Below are 22,813 nucleotides of genomic sequence, written 5' to 3' on the forward strand. Positions count from 1 at the left end.
AATATGTGATGTTTCGGGTTGAGATCCTTCTTCGGACTCAACTTATTCCTTTTCTCCAGAGATGCTGTCTAACCCGCCGTTACTCCAGCTTTTTGGGTCTTCGGTTGGAAACCAGCATCTGCAGCTCCTTCCTGTACTTCACCTACAAACCCTCACCTCTTCGGGATGTGGGAGGGAACCGGAGCACCCGGGGGAAACTCACGCGGTCGCAGGGAGAACGTGCAAGCTCCGCACAGACAGCACCCTTGGTCAGGATGGAAGCTGGGTCTCTGGCGCTGTGAGGCAGCAGCTCCACTATCTGCGCCACTGTGCCGCCCGCAAGTTATGCAAGTGGATCATTGGCGTTGTTGCACAAACAACATCATCTTAACTCACCAGGGGGATCTTCTTTCTTTTCTTCACCAGTATGTCTCCAGCGGCAGAGTCTTCAAGGTTGCCCGATAGGGACAGCGGACTGGAGCGGAGCAGAGGGACTGTGCCGTCTTTACCAACCTTCCTCTGGTCTGCCACTTTCAGAGTTTTACTTTCCTGAGCTTGTCCCAGCAGAATGGGGGGTTTTGGTGGAAGCTGACAAAAGTGGAACAAACATACATGCATTAGATTGGGGGGGGAGGGGGGGGGGGTGGGGGGGGTTAGGTCACCAGCTCTTGGCCACAATGAGTTGGAAAATAGCCCCGTCTTTTCTACACAATACTTCAATATCTGCCAATAGAGATATCGGCCCAGCTTGCCCATACCGACCAGCATATCCCATTAACACTGCCTGCGTATAGCCCATGTCCCTCCAAACCTATTCTATCCATGTACCTGTCCAAATGTTTCTTAAATGTTGTGATAGTACCTGCCTCATTTACCTCCTCCAGTAGCTCATTCCATACACCCACCGCCCTTTATGTGAAAAAGTTACCCCTCAGGTTCCTATTAAATCTTTCCCCCCCTCCCCTCACCTTAAACCTGTGTTCTCTTGTTATCGAATCCCCAACTCTGGGCAAGAGACTCTGTGCATCTACCCAATCTATTCCTCTCATGATTTTTTCCACCTCGATAAAATCACCCCTCATCCACTTGCACTCCCAGAAATAGAGTCCTAACCTGCTCACCTCTCCCTAGAGTTCAGGCCCTCGAGTCCTGACACCATCCTCGTAAATCTTCTCTGTACCCTTTCCAGCTTCCCCCCCCCCACCCCCCTCCCCCCCCCCCTCTCACCTTGAACCTAGGTCCTCTGCTTCTCGATTCCCCATCTCTGGGTAAAGGACCCTGTGCATTTTTCCCTATCTATTCCTCTCGTGATTCAGGCAATATAGGAGTAGGTTCCAACTCAAATTCAGTGAACGTAGCCGCTAGAAAACTGCACTGCTTACACAACAGTCCGCTCAGGCCAGAGCCAGACAGAACAGAAGCAGGCCCTTCGGCCTTCCATGTCTTTGATGGCCATTTATAAAGTTACGTTGGAAATTTTTTACACAACGTGCGATGGCCTTCAAACGTTGTAATGGACAAAGTCCACAAAAAAGCAGCCCAATGATCAGTCGTTTGGTATAAAGGCTAGTACAAAGAAGCAAAGCCCTGGACTACCCACTCACCGCTACTGCCTCTGTATCTGAATCACCACTAACAGTAACCTTTACAGTTACCTTTGTGATGAGTTGGTTGGCTCTCAGCTTCAGGGATGCGGTAGACTTTGATTGCTGCTAGAAAACCATGCGGTGAATTACAGAGGCTTCCTCCCACTCACTCCAATCAGGGCCTGCGCACTTGACTGCAGGCACTCAGTTACTTCTGCTGTAATAAACTGGGGCTGGGACAGCTCACAGTTTGTTCAATGCAGTCAATGGCAATTATGTGGTGCCCCTTCCAAATATTCACTTAGATAGCAATTGATTCAAATCTTAAAAATATATAGTGTGTGTACATATACACACACACACGTGTATATATGTGTGTTTACATATTCATACATGTATGTGTGTACACATATATTTATACACACATATACATATGTACACACACACACATATATATAAACTCTGCCCTAGATCCAACAACACCCCTGTACTTTGCAAAAACACCCAGCAATCTTAATTTTGGAATTTTGAATTAATAACTTGAGAAGGACGTCCAACTTTCTGCTGCCTTTGTGTGAAATATTCCCTGATATTAACCCACAGGTCGTGGAATCTGATTCATACAACTCTTCAGCCCAACTTGCCCATGCTGACCAAGATGCCCCATCTACACTTGTCCCACCTGCCTGTGTTCAGCCCATATCTCTATAAACCTTTCTTTTAAAATGTTGTTATAGTAGTTGCCCAATACTCTCCTCTGGCTGGTGTAGGTTGATTATCATCACGTGTACAGAGGTACAGTAAATAGCTTTGTTTCGCATACTCCCCAAACAGATCAGATAGTAGTTCACGTAAATACAATCAAGTCAAACTCAAGTACAATATGTTGAGCGAAGGGGAAGATACAGAGTGCAGAATATACTTCTCAACATTGTAGCGCACCAGTTCCATAGACAATAGACAATAGGTGCAGGAGTAGGCCATTCGGCCCTTTGAGCCAGCACCGCCATTCAATGTGATCATGGCTGATCATTCTCAATCAGTACCCCGTTCCTGCTTTCTCCCCATACCCCCTGACTCCGCTATCCTTAAGAGCTCTATCTAGCTCTCTCTTGAATGTATTCAGAGAATTGGCCTCCACTGCCCTCTGAGGCAGAGAATTCCACAGATTCACAACTCTCTGACTAAAAACGTTTTTCCTCATCTCAGTTCTAAATGGCCTACCCCTTATTCTTAAACTGTGGCCCCTGGTTCTGGACTCCCCCAACATTGGGAACATGTTTCCTGCCTCTAACATGTCCAACCCCTTAATAATCATATGTTTCGATAAGATCCCCTGTCATCCTTCTAAATTCCAGTGTATACAAACCTAGTCGCTCCAGTCTTTCAACATATGACAGTCCCGCCATTCCGGGAATTAACCTAGTAAACCTATGCTGCACGCCCTCAATAGCAAGAATATCCTTCCTCAAATTTGGAGACCAAAACTGCACACAGTACTCCAGGTGCAGTCTCACTAGGGCCCTGTACAACTGCAGAAGGACCTCTTTGCTCCTATACTCAACTCCTCTTGTTATGAATGCCAACATTCCATTGGCTTTCTTCACTGCCTGCTGTACCTGCATGCTTCCTTTCAGTGACTGATGCACTAAGACACCCCGATCACATTGTACGTCCCCTTTTCCTAACTTGACACCATTCAAATAATAATCTGCCTTCCTATTCTTACCACCAAAGTGGATAACCTCACACTTATCCACATTAAACTGCATCTGCCATGCATCCGCCCACTCACACAACCTGTCCAAGTCACCCTGCAACCTCATAGCATCTTCCTCACAGTTCACACTGCCACCTAGCTTTGTATCATCGACAAATTTGCTAATGGTACTTTTAATCCCTTCATCCAAGTCATTGATGTATATTGTAAATAGCTGCGGTCCCAACACCGAGCCTTGCGGTACCCCACTAGTCACTGCCTGCCATTCTGAAAGGGACCCATTTATCCCCACTCTTTGCTTTCTGTCTGTCAACCAACTTTCTATCCATAGACAGAGTCCAATGTCTGCAATGAGATGGAGCTGAATCAGAAAGTGCCCGAGCTTATGCAAGGACCGTTCAGAAGAATGATAACGGAGGAGGGGATGGGGGGGGGAGGAAGCTGTTCCTGAGTCTGGTGCTGCCGCTTTCTGGATTTTGTACCTTCTGCCCAACTGGAGCAGGGAGGAGGAATGAGCAGGGTGGGACAAGTTTCAAGATTCCGAGACCTGCATGTGTAAAGGACACACCATTTACAAACAAATTTAAAAAATAGGTGCAGAGTGGGCCATTCAGCCCTTCGAGCCAGCACCACCATTCAATATGATCATGGCTGATCATCCAGAATCAGTATCCCATTCCTGCTTTCTCCCCATATCCCTTGATTCCGTTAGCCCTAAGAGCTATATCCAACTCTCTCTTGCAAACATCCAGTGAATTGGCCTCCACTGCCTTATGTGGCAGAGAATTCCACAGATTCACAACTCTCTGGGTGAAAATGTTAAATCCTCTAAGCGGTTTGAGATTCATACCCCTGGAGGCCGCCTGGGACGGTTTGTCGGCGATCCCCAAACTCGCCTTCCTCTGGACAGGAGTGACGGGGTGAATTTGACGTCTTCATATGGATTTTCCTTAGACGGACCTGAAGGCAAAGCGGAGGAGGAACATATCATTCAGGATGCCTTGCCTGTGAATACAAGAACATTAGGAAATAGGAGCAGGAGAAGGCCACTCGGCTTCTCTACCCTGCCCCACCATTCAATATCATGGCTCATCCACTCCAGGCCTGTGCCAGATCCCAAAAGCCCACAGCCTCCAGTCTTTCAAACGTTTATCTCCTTCCTTAACTTTACTTTAGACTTCGGAGATACAGCCCAGAAAGAGGCCCTTCAGCCCACCGAGGCCATGCCGGCCAACACTCGGGACAATTTACAATTTTTAAATGAAGCCAATCAGATTGACTTCATTTAAAATGAAGTCCACAATCTTTGGAGTGTGGGAGGAAACCGGAAGCACTCGGAGAAAACCCAAGGGGTTACAGGGAGAACGTACAAACTCCTTAATTTTTCTTATTCGTAGTTTAGTGCATATTTACTTTTGTTGTTGCATCTAATCTGTTTGTAAAGTTGCAGCTGGTAAGAATCTCACTCTTCCAATTCATTACAGTGAATATGACAAATAAACATGTCTGAATTTTGAAATGGAAGAAGTTAGCAGGTTATTGTAATTAAATGTAAATGTAATTTATTGAACAGTTTTTTTAATAAAGCAGCTTCCTTCTACAGACCAAGAGCTTCCAGCTGATCGTATCTCAGATACCACCACCTCCTCTCACCAAACATGGTACAGGTTTTAGTTTAGTGCAGAGATACAGCGTGGAAACAAGCCCTTCAGCCCATCGAGTCCACACCGAACAACAATCAGCCATGCACTAGTGTTACCCTACACACTAGCAACAATTTACAGAAGCCAATTAAGCTACAAACCTAAGATAGAAGCATAATGCTGAAGCAACTCAGCGGGACAGGCAGCATCTCTGGAGAGAAGGAATGGGTGACGTTTCGTGTCAAGATCCTTCTTCAGACTGTTACAAACCTGCTTGTCTTTGGAATGTGGGACGAAACCAGAGCACCCGGGAAGACACACACGGTCACAGGGAGAACATACAAGCTCCGTACAGACCGCACCCATGGTCAGGATCGAACCCGGGTCTCTGGCGCTGTAAGGCAGTAACTCACTGCGCAGCCTACAAAGTTGGTCTTGGGAGCCCATTTCCCTGCTCCAGGTGAGGGCTGTTGACTAACGCACGAGACGTGTTGACACTGGAGCTCCGGGACTCTGGTGGAGCAAAGTACTGCTCTAACTGTGAGGCTCCATGATGTAGAGTCCCGCCCGACAGCTGCGAGGCTGAAACTAAAGAGGAGGCCCCGGGTTTCCAACAACACCCTGCTACCGCTCCAGCAAATCAGCTGGCAATCTCTCGCACATTCCAGGAATTTGACAGGCAATTTGTAACACGGGATATAAAGTATTGTAGCGACGCTCCAGAGGACTGCTGGACCTCTTCCAACCAGGCGGAAGGAGTCTGTGTGGAGGCCACTCTGTATAATGAGCGGCTGAATCCCATGCTGGCCATTTGCCCAGTTCCCCAGCGGTCCCATTGTGCTTGAGCATGGAGGACGTGCTCTTCACCCGTCTCACCCTGCCCAAAGGGCAGCACGGCGGCCCAGGTGTTGCCTCAAGGCGCCAGAGACCCGGGTTCAATCCCGAGCTCGGGTGCTGCCTGTGTGGAGTTTGCATGTTCTTCCTGTGATCACGTCGGTAACCTCCGGTTTCCCCACATCCCAAGTTTCAGTTCAGCTTAGCTTATTGTCACGTGCACCGAGGTACAGTGAAAAGCTTCTTATTGCGTGCTAACCAGTCAGCGGAAAGACAATACGCGATTACAAATGATCCATTTACAGTGCATAGGTACACGATAAGGGAATAACGTCTAGTGCAAGGTAAAGCCAGCAAAGTCCGATCAAGGATAGTCCGAGGGTCATCACAGAGGTAGATAGTAAGAAGTTCAGCACTGCTCTCTGGTTGTGGTAGGATGATTGTTTATAGGATATTTGGCGGGACTGTCATATGTTGAAAGACTGGAGCGACTGGGCTTGTATACACTGGAATTTAGAAGGATGAGAGGGGATCTTATCGAAACGTATAAGATTATTAAGGGGTTGGACACGTTAGAGGCAGGAAACATGTTCCCAATGTTAGGGGGAGTCCAGAACAAGGGGCTACAGTTTAAGAATAAAGGGTAGGCCATTTAGAACTGAGATGAGGAAAAACTTTTTCAGTCAGAGAGTTGTGAATCTGTGGAATTCTCTGCCTCAGAAGGCAATGGAGGCCAATTCTCTGAATGCATTCAAGAGAGAGCTAGATAGAGCTCTTAAAGATAGCGGAGTCAGGGGGTATGGGGAGAAGGCAGGAACAGAGGGGACTGATTGAGAATGATCAGCCATGATCACATTGAATGGCGGTGCTGGCTCAAAGGGCCGAATGGCCTCCTCCTGCACCTATTGTCTATTTGGCCTCTAGTGTGTCCTTCGGAACTGTGCGCAATTATTCCCTGTGATGATGACAGGGGTGCTACGCAAATGGGACAGTGTATATGACCCTAGTGTGTACATGGGTGATGGAATACAGGGAGAGTTGATGGGAATGTGGGGAGAGAGAAAAAAAATTAAAATGAGTGCAAACAGGTGGCTCATACTCACTGTGGACTTAAGGGGCCAAAGAGCGTTTTACAAGCTGTGGGCCACTACGAGAAATGTAATACAGGGTGTTTGGGAATGGAGTGTCGTTTGACCTATGAGGGCAGATTGAACAATCTACTGCCACATCCTGGAGAGATCACGTTTTATTGAAGTGTATCAAATGCTCGCAGGGCTCGATAGTTTAGCCCCGGTGTCGAATATCAGGAGGTCAGTCTCAAAATAAGGGTCAACATTCATGGAGAGCGGGAAGCAAAAATGCCTTCATTGGAGATTAAACCAAATGGCTGGGATTATACCAGAGAGGGCTCTGGAGACTCGGAGATAGATAGATAGATAGATAGATAGATAGAGAGAGAGAGATTTTAGAATAGCAAGGAAATCAAAGATTGAGAGGTCAAAGCAGTTGAGGGGCATTGAGGAAAGGGACCAGTCTTGATTTACTGAATAATGTTGCAGGCATGAGAGGACTAGTAGACTGCTCTCAGTTTATATTTCTTTCCTTCATACTTGCAGGGGAATTAAATCTGAAACAAATCCTATCTTTGGGGAGAACTTGTTTTTCAAGAGACTGCAAATGCTGGAGCCTGGTGCAATAGAAAGCTGCTGGAGGATCTCAGTGGGTCGGGCAACATCTGTGGGGGTGGGGAGAGAGTATTGTCGATGTCTTTGGTGCTTCACTGATGGGCGGCACGGTGGTGCAGCGGTAGAGTTGCTGCCCTACAGCGCCAGAAATCCAGCTTCGAACCCGAATACGGCTGCTTGCCTGTATAGAGTTTGTACGTTCTCCCAGTGACCTTTTTTCTCATCTGTACTTTTTCCTTTTTGCTTGACACCTCCCAGTGTGACCTCTGAGACCTCTGGGTTTCCTCCCGCACTCCAAAGACGTAGAGGTTTGTAAGTCAATTGGCTCAGTATAAATGTAAACAAATTGTCCCCAGTGTTTGTACGATAGTATTAATGTGCGGAGATGGCCAGTCGGTGAGGACGGTGGGCCGAAGGGCTTGTTTCCGTGCTGTATCTCAAAAACTAAAAAATAAACTAGAAAAAACTTCAGGTCGGAGAGTAGAGAGGCAAAATAGCTGCTGCAAAGAGACAAGGGGGAAAGTTTGAGGTAGGGGCCAGCAGGTAGACCGAGGAGAGGTGACAGGCAGAAGAAGCCATGTGGAAGAGGAAGGGTGGAGTTGGGAGATGGAGAGTGGAGAACGATGAAGTAGGAACCGCACGGCCTACAGTGCTGGAGGGGTGAGGGGAAGAGGGAGAGAGAGAGAGACAGGAGGTGTCAAGCAAAAAGGGAAAAATACAGATGAGAAAAAAGGTCAGGTAAGCACAAAATGCTGGAGTAACGCAGCAGGTCAGGCAGCACCTCGGGAGAGAAGGAATGGGTGATGTTTCGGATCGAGACCCTTCTTCAGACTGATGTCAGGGGAGGGGGTGGGACAAAGATAGAATGTAGTCGGTGACAGTAAGACTAATGGGAGCATGGTCAGCATGGACATGGTAAAATAGCCCATTTCTGTGTTGTACAACTACGATTTAATTGAAGGAGCCACTTATTCCCCCCTGACCTCTGGAATTTCCATTCCCATTGATCGTTTAATAAAAGAAATAAGGAATTATATGAAGGGGTTAATACATAGAGGAGCAGTGAGGTGGAAATCACCAAAAGGCAGAGTAGAAATAACCCACTGACCACAGTCAAATTAGACTCCTTACTTATAATATCCTCGTAGATGTTCTCCTCGGACAGAGTATGGGGAAGTGTCTTCTCGGTACCTTTGCCACCTTGTTCGTGTTTTTTCTCCAGCCCCGCAGGAGTCAGGAGGAGCTTAAGACCATCCGCGTCCTCAAACTCATAGGATTTCCTGCAAAGAGAGAGAGTAGTGATACACGGACACGAGGTTCCCAATATCTTCCTGAATGCTCCTTCTCCATGTCGAGCAGCTATGGGCCAGGGGTTCCCACCGTTCCTACCCTAACGATGCTTGAAGAACATCCTTGGATCTTTCCCATTTGTAAAGTCTTTCCACGTCAGACCACTGAACGCTCATCACCAACCAACAGATAAACTGGGTCAATTCAACAGCTCGCTACAGCCAAAAGGCACAATCCAGATCTGAAGACTCAAGTGGACGGGAAGCAGTCAAGCAGGGATTTCTCCTACAGCAGTTAATCCCATTCCCAGAGCACGCGTCACTTTTCCCACACTTTCATCAAAGATTAGCTGTTGAGGGAGAAAGAAGGCCAAGAAGGAGGTTTTATTTGGTGAACTGGTTCTTTATTGACACCGCCCAGTCCATCACGGGTACTAACCCCGCCACCATCAAGCATCATCAGAGACCAATACCACACACTCATTTCACTCCTGTCATTGGGAAGATGATATAGGAGCCTGCAAACTCTAATGTCCAGGTTCAGGCTATTACACAACTAAACAGCTATTAAACCTCCAAATAAGCTCTGAAATATAGACTTGTGTGCGCCTCTCATGCATTTTTTTTGTTATTTATATTGTTTACAAAGTACTATGTTTACATATTCTGTTGTGCTGCTACAAGTAAGAATTTCATTGGTACGTGTCAAGTGTGTTTTATAGCCACATGCCCCAGAAAGAACAAAGTACAATGATATTCTTTTTTTGTATACAGTTCAGCAACAATCTTACTATATATTACGCACATTCGTACCCAAGATCAAGAGTGTACGCCAGTTGATGCCTCCCTAGACACCATCTGCTTAATTGAAGAGTTTCTGCACTTCTGGTTACATTGTAAACTGGCTAAAGCTCGGTTGAAATACCAATGGATGGCGTAGGCAGACTTTCCCCATTCATTCTCCTCTCCAGCTGTCAAAGTGCCCCATTGAAGAGATGGTCAAGCCCAGAGACCACGAGGGGGAGGTGTGTGAGAAGTACATCACAGGACCTAGTCACACAAGTGCCAACTCCACAGTGCTTGGAATGCAAGGTCAGTTACACAGCGTAAAAGCAACCCCCGCATCAACTGCTCACAGAGTGCAAGGAAAATAGACCCCTTGTTCCGTCATTTTCTCCCGAAACAAATTTCTTCTCTCTCTTGCTGCCTGCTGGAATGGTGCCCCTCCCCTCCCCCGGGATCCCAGCGCCCTCTGACACTTTCCTCGAACTGGCATTGTTCATTGTGAGAATCAGCACAAGACAGATTGATGAATCCAGATCCTGACATCCTGGTGCAGACATCCAGCCAGCAGGGGGAGCACATGTAGCCTCCCCCAAACTCCTAGGCAAAAATAATAGAGCAGAGCAAGATAGACCACTCGACCCTAAAACCATGGTATGCCATGGCACCATTTTAGTAGGCAGAAACTTTTAAAAAGAAAAATAATGAAAACCTGTGAATTGATAGACGAGATATATTCTGCATTTTTAGGATACTGTTCCTCCAAAACACTGATTACACTACGAGAGGCATAGCGAACGGTGGGGTTTGCTTACTAAAATGGTGGACGTTCTGCTCCTTTGCGTACTATATACTTCAGTATACCTGATTTTGACGGAGTGGTTCATCATGTTCCTCTAGTATCTTTGCTCTTAAGACAGACACACACATACACACACATACACCTACATCTTCCCAATGCATGGAGCTGAGCAATCGAACATGCTGGAGTGGGGATATACTCAACATGCGGCACACTGCCAGTGCGGACGGGGCCTCCAGACTAAGGAACATCTCCTGAGCTGTGACCTGCTGCATGACACATGCACGGTAAAGGATCTTGCAGAGGCCAACGACGTGGCACTAAAATTTGCTTGCTATTGGCAAACAGTGCTGCGATGACACGAATAAATAAAATGCAATGATCAAAGAATCCACCTGACATTGACCTGGCCCATTATGTTCTCATGGTTTTCATACCTATCGTTTTCACTCCTTACCCTTCCATGTCTCCCTCTCCCCTAATTTTGTTTAGTTTAGAGATACAGCGCGGAAACAGGCTCTTTTGGCCCACCGGGTCCGCACTGACCAGCGATCCCCGCACACTAACACTATCCTACACCCACTAGGGACAATTTTTCCATTTACCAAGCCAATCAACCTACAAACCCATACTTCTTTGGAGTGAGGGAGGAAACCGAAGATCTCGGAGAAAACCCACGCAGGTCACGGGGAGAACGTACAAAGTCCGTACAGACAGCACCCATAGTCAGGATCGAACCTGGGTCTCCGGCGCTGCTTTCGCTGTAGGGCAGCAACTCTACCGCTGCGCCACCGTGCTGACAGTTTTTCAGTCTGAAGAAGGGTCTCGACCCGAAACATCACCCATTCCTTCTATCCAGAGATGCTACTTGTCCCGCCGAGCTACTCCAAGATTTTGTGTTTATCTTCAGTGTAAACCAGCATTTGCAGTTCCCTCCTGAACATGTTTTCATGGTTGTTAGCCAGAAGCCAGGCCTAATGTCAGAAGGAACTGGCGGACTGGTGCTCTGATAACAACCTGTCCCTAAATACCACCAAGACCAAGGAGCTGATCATGAACTTCCGTAGGTCACACAATGGGGAATACGCCCCGATCTTTATCAACGGGGACAGTGTGGAGAGAGTGTCCAGCTTCAAGTTTTTGGGCACTCACATTTCGGAGGACCTAACATGGTCCAATAACACTGCTGTGCTGGTCAAGAAGGCACAGCAACGACTGTTCTACCCAAGAACACTGAAAAAGTCTGGTCTACCCCAACAGCTGCTGACGACATTCTACCGCTGCACCATAGAGAGCATCCTAACACATGGCATCCCTGTGTGGTGCCTCAGCTGCACGGAGGCAGAGAGGGAAGCTCTTCAGCGGGTAGTCCATAGAGCTCAGAGGGCCATCGGAACACAGCTACCAGCCTTGGAGGGCATCTACAACACACGATGCCTCAGAAAAGCCACCAGCATCCACAAAGACTCTTCACACCCCTGCAACAGTCTGTTCGAACTTCTACCATCGGGCAGACGATACAAGGCCTTCTACACCCGCACCTCCAGACTCAGGAACAGCATTATCCCCAGGGTCATAGCTGCTATGAACCAGTCCTGCTGAGCCGGATGGTCACATCGCACAGTGAACCGGCACTGATCTACTTGCACTTTATTCTGTTTTAAAACTGTTACAATTTGTTTCATTGGGTTGTTTAAATTAATACTGACTAGCTAATTCATTTATTGCGTCGTATGGGAGGCGCATTCCCAATCTCGTTGTACCCCTGTACAATGACAATAAAGATATATTGTATTGTATTGTATTGTATGCTGGGGTATAAACTGCCCAAGTGCAATACGAAGTGCTGTTCCTCCAATTTGCATGTGGCCTCACTCTGACAGTGGAGGAGACATGGGACAGAGAGTTACTTGAAATTAGAAAAATCAACATGGTATGGACGTCCCCTCTCCCACTCTTAAAACATGAATGTGAGAGACTATGATGGATTCTCTACCATTCCATCACACTGTTTAGGATCCTCCCATCTGGATCTTGTGACAACGTACAAAAAGCTAGTCAATTTATGGGAGTGGCGTGGTGGCGCAGTGGTAGAGTTGCTGCCTTACAGCGCCAAGAAACCCGGATTCAATCCTCACGACGCGTGCTGTCTGTACGGAGCTTGTACCACCTCCCTGTGACCTGCCTGGGTTTTCTCCGGGATCTCCGTTTTCCTCCCACACTCCAAAGACGCACAGGTTTGTAGGCTAATTGGCTTCGGTAAAGTGTAGGAATGCAGATGCTGGTTAGACACAAAAAAACTGGAGCAACTCAGCGGGACAGGCAGCATCTCTGGAGTGAAGGAATGTTTGACGTTTCGGGTCGAGACCCTATTTCTTCTGAAGTACATCTCGGTACAGACCGTAAATTGTCCTTAGTGTGTAGAATAGCGCTAATGTGTAGGATCGCTGTTTCCGCTCTGCACTAAACAAAAACACGGGGAAGGTGGTCACTAATTGGCAACCTCAGGAAACAGACTCGCAAATTTTGAAACTTTGTTGGAAGTTTTTGGAAGGAGTCACGGTTTGCTCATCAGTGTCTCAGCCAAGATTAGGACCACAATAGTGACTCACAGAGACATAGTCTGTCTGCATCTCAACAGGGATCATGAGATCATACAATCAGAATGGAAGGAAAACAACAAGATTACATCCCAATACAGTGAAACTGTTAACTGGGCCTCGGTTACTTGCATGCATCAGCTCTGCTTTCCACTGTACCTCACTCAGTACACGTGACAATAAACTAAACAAAGCTAAACTAGCATTAGGAAAACCACCAACCAGATTGATGTTTATTCACAAAATGCTGGAGTAACTCAGCAGGTCAGGCAGCATCTCAGGAGAGAAGGAATGGGTGACATTTCGGGTCGAGACCCTTCTTCAGGCTGATGTAGCACTTTTAATGGAATGAAGCCTCCGTAGAATTTAAAAATGTTTAGTTATCAGGCAAAGTTTCACACCATTCCACATGCAGGGCAGCACGGTGGCGCGACGGTAGAGTTGCTGCCTTCTAGCGCCAGAAACACGGGTTCGATCCTGACTATGGGTGCTGTCTATACGGAGTTTGTACGTTCTCCCCGTGACCTGCGTGGGTTTCCCCCGGAAGCTCCGGTTTCCTCCCATACTCCAAAGTCGTACAGGTTTGTAGGTTAATTGGGTTGGTAAAATTGTAAATCGTCCCTAGTGTGTGTCGGATAATGTTAATGTGCGGCACGGACTTGGCAGGCCAAAGGGATTGTTTCTGTGCTGGATCTCTAATACTAAAAACATCAAGTCATCCGTTTTGTCTTTACTGCAGTCAAGGTGTCCAAGAGGCAAGTTTATGTGGGAGAAGGAGCCAGAGAGATTTAGAAAGCTCTGAACACAGCCCTAGTTGGGTGACGACTGGACAACCATTGGTGGCCAAAGGACGGGTTGTGCGAGATACAAGATCAAGATTGGAAAGACTTTGAGGGCATCGTGGAGCTGGAGGAGCTTGCAGTGAATGGGAAGGGTGAACCCATTTCAAAAACAGATGAAAGCTTGAACATAGGGCAGGCTACAACACTGGACTCTGTCCAGGGACCCCCTGACAGTCCTTTCAGGTTAGGCGGAGGTTCACTTGCACCTCCTCCAACCTCATCTACTGTATCTGTTATTCAAGATGTCGACGCATGTACATCGGCGATACCAAACGTAGACTGGGCGATCGTTTCGCAGAACGCCTTTGCTCAGCCCGCCTGAACCTCCCTGATCTCCTGGTCGCCGGACTCTTTAATTCTCCTTCCCATTCCTACACAGACCTTTCTGTCCTAGGTCTCCTCCATTGTCAGAGTGAGGCTAAACGCAAATTGGAGGCACAGCATCTCCTATTTCACTTGGGCGTAGGAATTGGAACGCAATGTTAATGCTGTACAAAAATTTGGTAAGGTCACATTGAGTACTGTGGGCAGTTCTGGTCACCATTCTATGGAAAGCAGGTTTTCAATGTGTAAAGGGTGCAAAAAGAAATGTACAAGAATGTTACCGGGTCTGGAGGGGTTGAATTATGAGAGTTGGACAGGTTGGGTCTTTCCCTGGAGCGTGGGAGGCTGCGAATCAGTCATAGAGTCAGCGCACAGAAACAGGCCCTTCAGCCCTCCATCTTTGTCCATGCCGACCAAGATGCCTCATCTAAACTAGTCCCACCTGCCCGCATTTGGCCTATATCCTTCTAAACCTTTCCTATCCACATATCTGTCTAAATGTCTTAAATATTTGTATAGTACCTGCCTCAAAGCAACGGCTCACTCCATATACCCACTTTAACCATATATACACACTCGGTGTGAAAAAGGTTGCCCCTCGGGTTCCCATTAAATCTTTCTCTTAACATGTAGATAGGAAAGGATTGGATGTGTATGAGCCAGGGGGAGGGAAGTAGAACGAGCTAGATTAGTCAATTTGGTCAGCATGGACCAGTTGGGCTTAGGGTTGCCAACTGTTCCGTATTAGCCGGGACATCCCATAATTTGGGCTAAATTGATTTGTTCCGTACGGGACCGCCCTTGTCCCGTATTAGGCCCGGGGGGTGCTGCAGGCCCAGATGCCGCCTAACGGAGGTTGCAGAGCAACCCACCAACGCCCTGGACGGCCGCAAATGGTGGAGCGGGGTGGGGGAAGGGGGGTATAGAGTCCTGTCCCGTCCCGGTGCGGGGATGTTCAATGCGGTGGGTGAATGGCGGCGACTCTCCCACTGACGGCCCTCGGGGGGGGCCTGAGCCTGTTGCTGCGCTAATGGTGCTGGACTCTGGGCGGCGTGAGGAAGGCGCTGAGCCGGCCGGGGAGAGGAAGGGGGACAGGGGAGCCGAGGGCAGATCCAGCGCCAGGCTCAGGCCTCGGCCTCCACCAACACCCGGCCTCTGCCACCGCCGCCACCGCCATTCCCCTTGGCCCACCTCAGGCTCACGGTTACCCGGTCACATCCAGGCCCAAGCCCAGGCTCCGACTGCTTCCCCCGGCACCAGGCCTGGCTCTCCCACCGCTATGGAGCCGGCAAACCCGCCCCTAAGAGGCAAACGACCGAGCCCTGCTCGTACCAGAGGGCCGCGGAGGAGGGCGAGGAGAGAGCGGCGGCCGGCACCGGGTCTCCAGAGCTGTAAGATTATTAAGGGGTTGGACACGTTAGAGGCAGGAAACATGTTCCCAATGTTGGGGGAGTCCAGAACAAGGGGCCACAGTTTAAGAATAAGGGGTAGGCCATTTAGAACAGAGATGAGGAAAAACTTTTTTAGTCAGAGAGTTGTGAATCTGTGGAATTCTCTGCCTCAGAGGGCAGTGGAGGCCAATTCTCTGAATACATTCAAGAGAGAGCTAGATAGAGCTCTTAAGGATAGCGGAGTCAGGGGGTATGGGGAGAAAGCAGGAACGGGGTACTGATTGAGAATGATCAGCCATGATCACATTGAATGGCGGTGCTGGCTCGAAGGGCCGAATGGCCTACTCCTGCACCTATTGTCTATTGTATGAAAATCCATGGACAATTCCAAACTTACTCTGTATGTCAAGGATTGGCTTGTCACCATACTTGGGTTACCTAATAGTAGAAGAATTCTTCTTCTTGGTCTTTTTACGTTGGCGGGCATTACTGATCTGTTGGATGGGTACATTGCACGAAACTGGGTGGATCAAAAATCGGCTTTGGGGAGTGCATTGGGACCCATTAGCAGACAAAAGTCTGACCAGTGTTCTGTACGTCAGTCTCATGTGCTCCTCTCACTGTTTTGGTTCTAATGCAAGATGTCATTTTGGTTGCAGCGGGTTTCTATATTAGATACCGAACGGTTCCAGCACCAAGAACACTGAGCAAATTTTTCAACCCGTGTTATGCTACTGCCCAATTGAAACCAAGTTTTATCAGCAAGGTTAACACTGCAGTTCAACTTGTACTGGTGGCTGCATCACTAGCAGCTCCAGTTTTCCAGTTTGTGGACAGTGTGTTCCTTCATACTTTATGGTACGTCACAGCCCTGACCACGGCAAAAATACTGTGCAAGTCGTGAACCAGGCAAAGTAAACCAAACTGCATGGTTCACAAAGCAGGAAATGGATCTTGATTTTTATGCAGAAAAGACATTGATTAAAATAATACACAACACAAGAACACAAGAAAATAGGAGCATGAGTAGGCCAACTGGCCCCTCGAGCCCGCTCCGCCATTCAATACGATCATGGCTCATTCTACCCCAAGCCCCGTTCCCACTATCGCCCTTCTTCCCACCCAAAAGAACTGTGTGATCTCCTGGGAGAGGCGAAAAACCAGATAAAAACCCAGGCCAATTTGGGGAAAAAATCCAGGAAATTCCTCTCCGACCCCAAGCTAGGCGATCGAAACTTGTCCAGGAGATTACTCAGGTCTTACTATACTAAACATAGCTCATGTCCACTTCCCTGCCCGCTCCCCGTAACCCCTAATTCCCTTGTCTATTAAAAAACAATCTATTTCCGTTTAAAATTTATTTAACGTTCCTGCTTCCACAGCTCCCTGAGGCAGCGAATTCCACATAATGTACATATATATGGATTTTTTTTCCCTACAAAAATACGAATTTAATAATAAAAGTTTAAAAATCTGGAAAAAAAAATTGGTGGAGCGGGAGCACGTGGCCGCTGGCTGGATGAGGTCACATCGGGCATGGGGCAATGACATCACCTTGTCCCTTAATTGGGAGTGAGATAGTTGGCAACCCTAGTTGGGCTGAAGGGCCTGTTTCTGTGCCATTCAGCTCTATGGTAGCAGGCAATCTTTGTGATTGAAAGGGAAAAGGAAATAGACATTTAGCCCCAGATGAAGTTGTTGTGAAGGTGTGACCCGTCTCCCTGGCAATCGGCAAGGACGTGGTTGGGATTCACAAGGGAATAGTTTGCAGCTGGAGCCAAAGACAAAGCTGTGGTTTTCCTAGCGATGGGCTGGAACAAGGATTCAGCACGAGCAACGCTGAATGTTGGACAAATGGTCTGGAAACACCAAGTGTATGGAACGGAGGGGTGGGTTCATAAGTTCAAGGAGCAGAATTAGACCATTCGGCCAATCAAGTCGACCCTGCCATTCAATCATGGCTGATCTATCTATCTCTTCCTCTCAACCTCTCAATGGGTACGGCACGGTGGAGCAGCGGTAGAGTTGCTGCCTTACAGCGAATGCAGCGCCTGAGACTCAGGTTCGATCCTGACTACGGGCGCCGTCTGTAAGGAGTTTGTACGTTCTCCCCGTGACCTGCGTGGGTTTTCTCCGAGATCTTCGCTTTCCTCCCACAGTCCAAAGACGTACAGGTATGTAGGTTAATTGACTGGGTAAAATTTAAAAAATTGTCCCTAGTGTGTGTAGGATAGTGTTAATGTGCAGGGATCGCTGGGCGGCGCGGACTCGGTGGGCCGAAGGGCCTGTTTCTGCGCTGTATCTCTAAATCTAAAAGCTAAATCTAAAACCCCATTCCCCTGCTAATCAAGAATCTGTTCTTACTAATCAAGAAACTGTCACCCTCCGCCTTAAAAATATCCATTGACTTGACCTCTACAGCCACCTGAGACAATGAATTCCACTGTTGTGAGGCAGGAGAGGATATAGTCACAGGAAATGTGGTTGAGGTTGTCAATGGTGCACAGATGTGAAATAGGAGGTGAACTAGAATAGATTCTTGGAGCAGGACTAGAAGCAATTTCAGGGCGGGAGTGTGGAACCACACAAGGACAGCACTCTTCAGCTGGACTAGACAGGAGCGGAGTTGAATGAGAACACTGTGGTTACCTGTACTAAAGATGGCTGAACGAGCAACGAGTGTGGCACGGTGGCGCAACGGTAGAGTTGCTGCCTCACAGCGCCAGAGACCCGGGTTAGATCCTGACCATGGCCGCTGTCTGTACGGAGTTTGCACGTTCTTGCTGTGACCGTATAATATTTTTTTCGTTCAATTTGCATAGACTAAGAGGAATCATTCTGGTTGAAGTTCTTCCTGATGACAAGGCATTATTTTTCTCGTGCTGTCAAAAGTGTTGACACCTTAAAACTCAGTTTTCAAACGAGGAAGTAAGGTGAAGATTGATATATAGTTAGCAGTCTACTACGGAACTGTCTACATTCTGGTTGACAAGGGAGGAAGTACGGCGAAAGGGAAGGGAAGCAAGGACCATAAAAAGTTAGACCAACAAAACAAGTGAATGGATTACAAGACTGTTGAAGTGCTCTGAATTTGTCCTATCAATAAACACAACAGAATGAGACAGAGTGGTCACAGGGTGACAGAAGTATCTTGATACTCAAAGTCAGGTACTTACCATTGCAACATGCAAAACACTTGGATTAAACACTACCTATAATCAAACATTGCAGTAAATCACGAAGATAGACACAAAGTGCTGGAGCAACTCAGCGGGTCAGGCAACATTTCTAAAGAAAACAGATGGGTGACGTTTCGGGTCGGGACTCTTCTTCAGACACCATCCATCCTTTTTCTCCAGAGATGCTGCCTGACCCGCAGAGTTACTCCAGCACTTTGTGTCTATCTTCGGTATATACCAGGATCTGCAGTTCCTTTCTACACACTGCAGTAAATGAACCGCACCGGTTAATATGATATTTCAGTGGCAGCTTTCACATTGCCAACCCATGTCAATCAGATGGAAGCTACAATGCACACCCTGGTGTCATGGCCTGGCATCTACCCACACCTTTCAGTCATAATGGTGTGTGATAAATTGGTCTCTCCTCCAAAAGTAATAGGCTCCAAAATGAATGGAGGTTGGCCTACCTTTTTGCCTTTATTAGTTGTGCTTCTGTCCCGAGTGTCTTGGTTGAAGGAGGGGGGTGGGCTGGCAGTGGGGGAGTGGACTGGGCATTTTCTTTTGCAGATATTCCCTTTTCTTGTGAGGCAGAGTCACCAGGAGTTTTATCTACCGCATACTTAAAGGTCCGTCGAGGTTTAGGAACGGGATTAATTCCGCGCGATTCTTCAGCTTCCTCAGAATCTGTGTTGTACACGTTCTCCGTATTCCTACTGGCAATCTCTCTGTTCTTAAAATTCGTCAAATCCAAGTCTTTTTCAGTTGAGCTGGAGCTTTCCCGCTTCCTTTTCAGCTCCAAGGCAGATATTGCATTTTCATCCTGTGGAATGTCTTGCATCTTCTTCCAAAATTTCTGGGATGTGTAAAAATTCCCTGGAGGTAGCAGCTTTGCAGAATCTGCAGTGTTCTTGGCCAAACTATCCACTTTCTTTGCTTGAGGGAAGACAGGAGACAACACTCTCGAGTTAGCTTCTCCCCCATTTTTCTCAACAGTACTGTTCACCTTTTGGTCACTTGCATTCCATCCTTCCCTGAAATCCAGGCCCAGGCTTTTCACTTTCACTAGGTCTCGCTTGTTGCCACCCGCCGGGCTCTCAGTTTTTGCCTCAGAAGCAAGTGGACTGCCGCACTCTGGAGGTAGAATGCCCTCCGGGGGCTGGACCGTGCTGGGGACGACGTTCGATTTCCCCTCCCATTGCAGAATCTTTTGTTTAATGTTGACGGCACGGTGGCGGGGGATGAAGTGATCTGCGAGATTGGGGGCACTGCCCGATGAGTGCATCTTCTCCAGTAAGCTCTTCACAACCAGTCCATTTTGAGCACCGCCCCCCCACCCCGAAGCTCTGTGTCTGGGGGATGGCGTCTCATTTGGCCTGGTTATGCCCGAACCAAGGTCCGCAGAGATCACAAACTTTCCCGAAGGTTCGACTTTCTGGGCTCCAGTGTTGGGGTTAACCTGGTCCAAATTCCTGGTCGGAGGACAGCTGTACTTCCGGAGAACGTCGCACGTTGAGGTACGAGAGGTTTGGCTCAGGGAATCTTCGATTCTTTTCACTATGTTCTTGACGCTGCCAAGACAAAAAACATATGACTGTATTAAAACCTGATTAGTCACTCTGTTGACTGGGAGGCGGAACAGCAAGAGGGGGGAAAATTGGCAGCCAAGAGTCAAAAGGGACTACTACTTGGCGGGGAAGTGGGAAAATGAAGCCAAGGATTAATAATTGTTCACTTGACGATCAACCGCATCGGAGCTGGCAGCTCGGATGGATAACGTCCAGTTCATGTGTAACACTGAAAGAAAAATAGTTTTACCAGAACATTAGCGACCAATCATTAAAAAAAAACCTCAGAGACAACTCATGAGGTAAGATTGAGAAGCCTTCAAGGAATGCCATTAGTAGGCACCAATAAAAAAAACATGTGCCATTAATATTGAAACACTTTTAAAGTCAACTTAGTTTTCTGTCCTGTGTTTTTTTTAAAAAACAAACAGAGACCCCAGTCACTGTAGCATCATAACAAATATCCTATATTTCAAAAAAATATACGTGTAGATAGGAACTGCAGATGCTGGTAATCATGTATTGTCTTTACGCTGACTGGTTAGCATGGAACAAAAGCTATTCACTGTACCCGTGACAATAAACTAAACTAACTAACTAATACCGAAGATAGACACAAAGTGCTGGAGTAACTCAGCAAGTCAGGCAGCAATTCTGGAGAAAAAGGATGGCTGACATTTAGGGTCGGGACCCTTCTTCAGACTCTCAGACTCTGAAGAGGGTTCCGTCCCAAAACGTTACCCATCTTTTTCTCCAGAGATGCTGCTGAGGTACTCCAGCACTTGGTGTCTCTCTTTAGAAAAAGACATATTTGTCTCAATTAGCCAGTGACAGGATTCCAGGAGTAGGAATTCACTTTTGGATCTCCGGAATGGCAAAGAGCCAGATACTGGAGGAGAGGGAATCAGACGGTGTGTGCTGTAGGGGTGAGAGGCAGGCACAGTTCCCCATGTTGTGTGGCCACCCAAGTGGGGTGAGAGGGAGAGGTGGTGGGGGTGTGGATGAACAATGCTGTATCATTGAGCGCATCCTCTCTAGAGCTCTGGCTGCACTTGCATTGGGTCAGGAGAAGAGGCGACCATTTGTCAACTCTCTCGTGCCTCGTTGCATAAGGCAACGGATGGCACAGCTGCTGCCTCAGAGCCCAAGATACCCGGTTCGATCCTGACCTCCGGTGCTGTCTTTGTGGAGTTTGCACATTTTCCCTTTGTTTGTGTGGGTTTCCTCTGGTGTCCTCCCACCTGTGAAAGACGTGCGGGTTTATAGGTTAGTTGACCTCTCAGAATTGCCCCTGGAGTGTAGGGAGTGAATGCAAAAAAGCAGGATAACATCGAACTATAACATCAGCATGGACCAGTTGGGCCAAAGGGCCAGTTTCCACGCTGTACGACTCTACTAGTATGAATGGGTGAATACTGCGTTGCTCCAGATTGCAGCATCTGCAGCCTTTGAGATTTTAGACTTTAGAGATACAGGGTGAAAACAGGCTCTTCGGCCTACCAATTCAGTGCCGACCAGCGACCATCCCCGTACATCTACACTATCCTACACACGAGGTATAATTTACAATTTTTTTAAAACTGAGGCCAATTAACCTACACACCTGCGTGTCTTTGGGATGTGGGAGGAAACCGGAACACTTGGAGAAAACCCATGCAGTCGCAAGGGGATCGTACAAACTCCGTACAGACAACGCCCGTAGTCAGGGTCGAACCCAAGCACTGTGAGGCAACAACTCTACCATTGCGCCACCGTGCCACCCAATTTTGGAATTTCAAATGCGATGGCACATCAGGAGGTGTAGATCCAGAACCAGCAACATTATGGGGGACCCCTACCACCCCAGCAACGGACTGTTCCAGCTGCTACGGTCAGGCAAATGCCTCCGCTGTCACGCTGTGAAAACAGAGAGGATGAGATGGAGTTTCTTCCCACAGGCCACCAGGACTGTTAATTCTCATATCACCAGGGACTAATTTAATTTACTGTATTAATTTATTTTTTGTGTTAAAATTTTTATTTTTTAAATTTTTGTTTCTATTCCATTTTGTAGTTTTAGCACAATCCACAAGCGTTGCCACTTTCATTTCACTGCACATCTTGTATATGTATGTGACAAATAAAGTTGACTTGACTTGACTTGATCCCACCAACGATCATCATCGATAGCCAGCAGGAAAGGAAATCTGCCATCCTTTCCCCCCACCAATGCACCATTGCGGTCGATCCCGAACTTTACATGCCTAACTTTACTAACTTCAGTTTAGTTTAGAGATACAGCACGGAAACAGGCCATTCAGCCGATGGAGACTATGCCGCGCATAGACGGCCAATTCACACTCGTTCATTGTTATCCCATTCTCCCGTCCACTTCCTACACACGACGGGCAATTAACCGACAAATCCGCACGTCTTTGGGATGTGGGAGGAAACCCACATGGTCACAGAGAGAAGGTGCAAACTCCACACAGACAGTACCCGAGGTCGGGATGGAACCCGGGTCTCTGGCACTGTGAGGCAGCAGTTCTACCAGGTCTTGCAGGTAATTGGGGATGGTCACTAAATGCTGGCAACATCAGTCACTTCTG

General features: G+C 47.7%; 1 protein-coding gene and 1 pseudogene across 3 annotated transcripts in view; one reads left to right on the forward strand and one right to left on the reverse strand.

The window, feature by feature from the left end:
* The window catches only part of LOC144605508 (DENN domain-containing protein 2C-like), a 107,034-nt gene that overhangs the window by 37,443 nt on the left and 46,778 nt on the right, over positions 1-22,813 (reverse strand). For all 3 annotated transcript variants that reach the window (XM_078420868.1, XM_078420866.1, XM_078420867.1), the window contains exons 3-6: positions 19,128-20,228; positions 8,579-8,727; positions 4,136-4,245; positions 376-567 (exon numbers count right to left, since the gene is read on the reverse strand). In XM_078420868.1, the coding sequence (XP_078276994.1) occupies positions 376-567; positions 4,136-4,245; positions 8,579-8,727; positions 19,128-20,228 (1,552 nt within the window). The remainder of the gene's footprint in view (positions 1-375; positions 568-4,135; positions 4,246-8,578; positions 8,728-19,127; positions 20,229-22,813) is intronic.
* Positions 15,059-16,382, forward strand: LOC144605332 (cardiolipin synthase (CMP-forming)-like; annotated as a pseudogene).

The sequence above is a fragment of the Rhinoraja longicauda genome, chromosome 24, assembly GCF_053455715.1.
Source record: "Rhinoraja longicauda isolate Sanriku21f chromosome 24, sRhiLon1.1, whole genome shotgun sequence".
Taxonomy (NCBI): Eukaryota; Metazoa; Chordata; class Chondrichthyes; order Rajiformes; family Arhynchobatidae; genus Rhinoraja; species Rhinoraja longicauda.